Genomic DNA, 7,265 nt, shown 5'->3' on the forward strand with positions numbered 1-7,265 from the left:
ATCAAAGTCAACACATTTTCATGTCCAAAACACAAGTTTCAATCTTAAAAATCCTAATATCAGCAAACATCATACGATCTATTCTACACAAGTACAACCATAAGAGAATGATACTAACTTACTTGAATGGCACAACAAAGTGTGAGTGGGCCCATAACTTATTGATGAAATATAACAAGCAAGACACAAGTAAGTAGAAATCAATAAGGTTGTATATAAGAGAAGTGTGGAATGAGATATTTCCCACTTCCAACATTCTTTACTTATAGGTGGTAGTTGCTAAGCAATGAGGCAATTCCAATCTTTGATATTACATCCATTTCTACTTCACCCAAGTAAGCCTTAGGTTCTTTCTTAACCTAGGCACCACCTAAATCCTAGCCATCACCTTAGTTACTTCCTTTCACCCTTTTGCTACCCTTTGACTATTAGCAACTTATCTAAGATAACACTTACTTATTTTATCATACCTATGATAATACTTATTTACTTTAATAGAAATTCTACCTTATAAAAGTACTAACTCAAGACACAATTAGTAAGATCCTTGGCAAACACCAATAGATTTGTTTTTAAAAATAGATCTCTAAAACATAGCTATAAAGCATGTCTATATTTTCTTATTCATAGCTTAATAAAGCCCTTGTCAATTGGATGCTATAATATCAAAGTAACAAAATTATACTTTTTTAGACTTTATTAAATAAAAAGAATGATATTATATAAGAATGCTACAATTAGATAATAATATACCAAAGTTAATAAATCCTTAGCTCTTCAAATTCCAAAGTAGTCATAGATTCCATACCTTGAGATTACACAAAGAAAATAGATTTGTAGATACTATGGCTATCAAGAAAATTATATTGAGTATAAAAACAAAGCTTGCATAATATATTAAATAAAATATCTACAATATAGATAAAATAAGTTTTTTTTCTATTAAATGCCACCAAAAAAAATATTACATGCTCACAAATTGAAAGATGTAAGAAAGATAATTATGACTATTATTACTTTGATTTTCAATGTAGATGGATTAGATAAGTAAGAACTATTTATTTTTGGATACGTAGCAAATTCGTCCATCTTCAACTAAAAAGTACATGAACAACTTAGATTCTGCTATTACCATAATACTAAAGTATGGATGATAGGACTATTCTTTTGGAAATAGCTTTAAAAATTAGACAAGCAAGTGTATGATATAAACCAAAAGATTTTGCTCTCACTAATGCTTCATCACATAGAATAGAAAAACTTTCTTTGGCAAATATTAAAGTATTTTTTCTTCCTCCCAATACCAATTCTAAGATCCAACCAATAGATGTTAGAATTATTGTTGCATTCAAGAAAAGATATTATGACTTTAAACTTTAAGATTTCATTAATAAGGATGAATAAAAAAATATGTGCATTTACAATATTGATCAATTATTATTAATGAATTAGTATAAAGTTACATGAAGTAGTATTTAAAGGCTACAATTAGAAACTCCTTTCAATATATATGAGTCCTTCAAAAAGAAATATTAGTAGTCATAGATTAAAATAAAGATAAAATAAAATGATATTTTATAGATGTCATTCAACAATCTCTAATAGCAAATTCTATATCAATTCAAGTCTTATTTAATCTAGTAGAAGAAGAAGAAGTTATACATAAGAAACTTTTTAATAAAGATCTATTTTCTTTTCTTACATTAAAAGGAATTATAGTAAATGTAGTAGAAGAAGATCAAAATGCAAAGCCAAATTTAAGGCAAACATAGAAGATAAATGCTATTATTTCTTTCTTGAATCTACAAAAACCTACACATATTATTGTTGACAAGGTGTTGTGTGAGTAACAAACAATATTAGGTAGTTAGATTGTATAAGTATTTATATTTATTAATTGAAAAAATAAAAATTAACTAATTATTAGATACCAAAGATTATTGATTGTGCACTATATAATAGAATTGATTTTTAAAATATTAATTAGTTATTGGAAGATCAATTATTGAAGAAATAGTTGTATGTATGTATGTATGAATTAATCATACTTTTATATACTCAAGGTAATATGATCATGTCTATAGAATAAATTATAAAATAAATCATAGATATATTCTATCATTACTATGTCCTATGACCAATTTAGTGTTAAATTGCTTTTTCTTCTTTTAAAGTTGAATAAAAACCCAATTCTGAAACCAATGTTAGCCAAACAAATTAAATTAGTATTGGGTAGTTATCTCAACCATGCATTAAAGTAACACTTACATTGCATTAATGAATATCATATTTGATCAGCACAAATGAATTTATCTGGGAGACTAAATGTTTTAAAACCATACCATTATGGCATTTACATTGTGAAGTGCACTCATGTGAGGTCAACCATGACTGGCAGGCTGCAGGATCATGGAACAACTCATCTTCTCAGCTAGTAGTAATGCACCAAGTATGTAGAAATTGAACTTTGAAGGATGGTTTTGCAGCCTAAGAAATGAATTCTATATCTTTAGAGAAGACCAACCAGGAGTTTTACAGACATGATGCAAGACAGATGTGAATAGATTGGTGCAAGACAAATTGAAAAACCAGTTGTGGATAGGTAGATGGCTGTTCAAGCATGTACATGTGACGAAGCATGACAGAAACCTCAAGCAGTACAAGAAAAACAAGTCCACGAACAGAGTGTAAAAGGAAAGGGTCGTCAGATTAGAATGCCGTATAATAACGGAGGAAACAGACGAACTTGAGAGTCTCGTCCTACAAATTCTATCTAATTTTTCACGGTAATGATGGAGATATTACCACTGGATCTGAGGGATCCTGCTGGCTCTTAGCAGACTGCTTCCTCCTTATGCAAAAAGCCTTGTCTGGGTTCGTCTAGTTGGTATTCTTCTACTTACGGTGTTTTCAAGTGGCAGTGCAGAACTGTAACTCGAAATTCAGTAAAACTCACTTTGAATGTCCATGGTCTCTGAACTCTTACACATCTCAATGTCCGGGAAAATCAATGAGTTATCAGTAAAGTCCATCGAGTCGGAACTCAGAGCGCCGTGAGGTCTAGACAACTAAGCCTCTTCTCAGAGATGTACTGGCAGTCTTTAGTGTTCAAGCTGCCAGTAGATACAAGGTTGCCGCGTCTAAAATCTGTATCATTTCTCATCCCGAAAACCCGAACAACATTCAGTTCAGCCCAAATGAAGCTTTCAGAGGATGCCCGAGCTTCGCTTCGCACGCGACGTCGGGTATTGTCGGGTTCTACCTCGCCCTGGAATGTTCACCGATGTACCACGAACCTCTGCAATGAGAGAATCTTTCATGCGCAATAACTGAACATCACATTGCCTAGTTTCAGGCATGGACGCAAGCCGTCCTTTCAAACGTGGGCTCGAAGAACCCCTGGGGGAACATGGCCACGACTTATCTACAACACGTTCATTGGGCGACAGCCACTTGGAGTTCATGAAATCAAGGGTACGCCACGGTGGAAGAGGCATGGAGTTTTGTTTGAGAGACATTTTGACATATTCTGCCATGATATGGAGAATCTGTCCTAACCTCCTAGTTGAGCCAACGAAAACAGTTGGTAAAAGCTTGAGTGCAGCAAGGTAGCTAGGGGTAGCTCTCGCCAGTACAAATTGGTCCTGAAAATCGACATCGACAATCAATCGCTCCACGGATTGATTGTAATTCACTTCCACATAGATGTACTCGTACGCACCCATTTGCACTGTACCTATACAAGCCAAAAGAGTTCCTTTGTAGTCAGAACTTAAAGAAACATTACGCACGGAGCGCTCCCAACTACACCAATGAAAGTATGTAAAGATGACCTACTTCGTACAAGGAAAACAAAAACGTGGCCCACGACATATGACGGCGTCGCCTAGGCATTCTTGACAGCTCCACCCACCTAAATCAACGACAGAGGAAGAAATGGCAACTAGTTACCTCCAAGTACACGTCCAGAGCCTTCCCACTTCGATTTGCACACCGCTGCGTCATAACCTGCAGTTCGCAACTGGCTAGCGACCAAACGCTTGATGCAGCCACCCCTGCAGTCCGCTCCTTCGGAGTTGCAAATCAACATGTCGACATCACTGGTCAAAATTATGTTCACAACCGCATTGAGAAGTTCTGCTTCAATCCCTCCATGAGCAGATGTCAATGTCTGCATTAGCAATGTGAACGATGAGCATAATGCACAAAACTAACGTCCATGACTGTGGCGATTAACCAGCCTGATTAGGCTCGCTTCTGGGGAAAACCTTTGCATAATTGCACATAGGTACAATTTATACGCTACCGCAAAGGTCAATCAGAAAGTTCCACCAACTTTCCAGATAAGCCCCGAGCTAGGGGGCCTACAAAGCCGAGAGTCATGCAATTCCAGCTCGAGGAAGAGGTATGAGTAGACTGTTACAGATGATCACAACTGCAGTTACACCAAGATGCAGCGAACGGAACGAGATTAAAGAACGCTAGTTTCATAGTAGGCCCGCAGTGCTGACGTAAGAATTCCTTAGATTACTGAGCCCTTGCTAAAGTAGAGAATGCTTAAACACCAACCCTGGGTAACAGCAAGCTTCTACACAGTAACCGAAAGTTTGCAACCTAATGCGATGTACCTGCAAGGTGTCGGGAAGTTTAACGATACTGGAAGGTCCGCTCTCAGAATCATTCCCATCGTAAGAGTTAGGACAGCCAGAGCTCTCGATAAAATCATCTACCATGGCCGCGAGGTCATCGCTATCCTTTTCGCCGTTGTCGCCCCTACCACTGTTGCACCCCTGTGAGCCAGGGCTAACATTAATGGAGCAACCTGTGCCACTGTAGGAGTTGGAAGCAGAATGTGCCATACCCTTCATCCACTCCGCGTAATACTGATGCGTACGGCATGCTTTGGACTTATTCGGAGCGTTGGGCATAGCTTCCACTGCTGATAAAAGTTCAAAGTTGCGACCCACGGGCCGGTCCCATGCCAAATCCTTGCCGTTAGATGTTTGAGCATCTTGGAGGAAGGAGTAATTCGCACAGGGTGCAGTTATAGTCGGCCCAGGGTAGCGGAGTCCAGGCATTCTTGAGGATGGCGTCGCAATTTTGGCTTGCTGTACTCTTCGAACAGTAGCTTGAAAGCTTCTGTAACTATCAAATTGCGTGACAATATACGTGGTACACCGATGTACTGTGTAAGTCTTGGTGGTTGTGCAAATATTAAGGGGAATTCTTCTCTTGTTCCTTCTTTTTTTTTCTATACAAAGGGGGTCAATATCCAGATCCCTGGTCCTGACCAAACTGTTTCCCAAGAAATAGGCGTATACACAACAAAATGTACGTTGGCTACAATTTCGATGAAGACAAGTTGCAGTTGGCTGCGATAGTTTTAAGGTTTCAAGCAGGCAATTGATCAATTGTGAGAAACAAAGTGTGTGTCATTTTCCGGGTATGGCGCTTCTCCTGCTGCGAACAACTTCCACCCTGGGAAACTGCAGATCCTGATGTTTCAGCAAACAGTGCAGTTGCACGCAGGCATCTGCGATGGCTTCAAAGCATGTACAAAACGAACGATATGGCTGCAGACATGGAGAGCTTCCGGAGGTTCCAAAAAGTTGAAATTTACAGGAACGTTCCCTGAAAGTAAAGCTCTGCAGAACCTGAGACCAAAAACATTGTCAGTTCGAGATCAACTTGTGCACATGATAGACACGCCTTACCCCCGAGACTGACAACCAGGTGATCGAACTCCAAAAACGTCTTAGCAATGAAAGCTGCATTTCTGTTAAGGCATGATTCCGACACTTTCAGAGTTTTTTTGTTTTTGTTCTCTGGCTTTTTGGTTTCTCCTTCCCGACTCGATTGAAAGAAGAAACGCAATGCTTACGATTTAGACCGTGCGTTAAAAGCGAGGTTCCCTCATTATCCCTCCAAGCTTTGTCTGTGCAGACAGTTGTACCATACTCCGCTGCTCATCGCACTGATTAAACCTAGACTTGGCGCACCTAACTAAAACTCTAAACGTAGTAACCAAGGAACTTACGGAAGAGTAGCACTGGTTGACGCAAACTACCACGCCAATAACTCAACCCTGTCAATACCTCCGATGAAGCTCCTCTCGTCGAATCAAAACTCTACGACTACAGACTATCCCCTAAAAAAACCCCCCATTCCTTCCAAAAACACCGTCTCATGTGAATATACCACGAGAGTCCGTGACTAATGATGCTAACATTCCTTTTAGACTTCGCATGCGCCGACTCCAACTGCAACATCCCTCGAACCGCCTCCATCGTCTGCAACTTAACATTATACCAAAACTCTGGCTACTCCTTTCAAAATCATCACCAATCGTCATCAGCCCCGACTCAACCTCCGGCCAGTAACTCTAGCCTTAGAACCTTTGCCACACCCGTTACTTACCAGCACGCAAACCTCCGGTTAAGTGTCCGGAAAGTGAAGAATACTCCTACTGCTGAACTCCACCAAACACTGCAAAACTCACTCAAAACTCGGCCAAAAACTCTCTTAATTTTTTTAAAATATATCGAACAGGGCCGAAATGAAATGGCGCAGGTTATAGTGGAACCAACGACGCAAAACTATGACAAAGGATCGGAGACAAGCAACAAAGAGCTAATTGTAGAGACCGGTGATGGGTGAGCAGGCTATTGTAGAGATAGCACACTGAAAGTGACAGCACCGGCCATGGCCTTTTGCCCTTTGATCTCGGTCTCCTCGGGAAGCGTGCCTCTGTGCACGGGAACGAATGAATTTCGTCAGATGAATGGGGCGCCGGATGGATGGCGTCGCCGTCAGTCGTTCTGGCCCGGCCACCCGTTGCCGTGCCCCTAATATTTGGTTTTTTCCCCCCTCGCCCGACCCGCTTGACTCGTGGCTGGCTGCTTCCCCGTTATTAAACTTCCTCCTCCTCCCCCCATCGCTTAATGAGCACGAGAATTGGGTGTCGTTATCCTGCTGTCTGTATCCTTTACGAAATCCTAATTCCAAATTCCCCACGGTCATGCGGCGGATGTGGTGGTGAAGGGGCTCTCTCCCCCCCCCCTCACACCATTTTAACCATTCTCCCACAACATAAAGAAGATGGAGCAACTGAACTATAACCAAATCATGGAGGCCCCCTCCCCTGTTTTTATTTTCTCCTTCCTCATCCTCTTGCTCCTCAAGATTTAGATGTGATTGCTTGCAAGGCAAGGCAAGAGATATATATATATATATATATATATATATAATCTCAGCGGTCACATTCA

The 7,265-nt window shown here is 39.9% G+C and overlaps 1 protein-coding gene across 2 annotated transcripts; it reads right to left on the minus strand.

Moving 5' to 3' along the window:
* Window positions 1-2,688: 2,688 nt before the first annotated feature.
* Window positions 2,689-6,711, minus strand: LOC112285357 (uncharacterized). Of its 2 annotated transcripts, none has more exons than XM_024526098.3 (4): window positions 6,418-6,711; window positions 4,629-5,654; window positions 3,952-4,171; window positions 2,689-3,736 (listed from the first exon to the last, which is right to left on the minus strand). In XM_024526098.3, the coding sequence occupies exons 2-4, from the start codon at window positions 5,076-5,078 to the stop codon at window positions 3,207-3,209; spliced, it is 1,200 nt and encodes a 399-aa protein (XP_024381866.3). In that variant the 5' UTR covers window positions 5,079-5,654; window positions 6,418-6,711; the 3' UTR covers window positions 2,689-3,206. The 2 variants fall into 2 exon arrangements, with proteins under 2 accessions (XP_024381866.3, XP_090108788.1); XM_090252662.1 differs by lacking the exon at window positions 6,418-6,711 and adding an exon at window positions 5,882-6,393.
* Window positions 6,712-7,265: the final 554 nt, after the last annotated feature.

The sequence above is a fragment of the Physcomitrium patens genome, chromosome 8 (assembly GCF_059467195.1).
Source record: "Physcomitrium patens ecotype Gransden chromosome 8, ASM5946719v1, whole genome shotgun sequence".
In the NCBI taxonomy this organism is placed as follows: Eukaryota; Viridiplantae; Streptophyta; class Bryopsida; order Funariales; family Funariaceae; genus Physcomitrium; species Physcomitrium patens.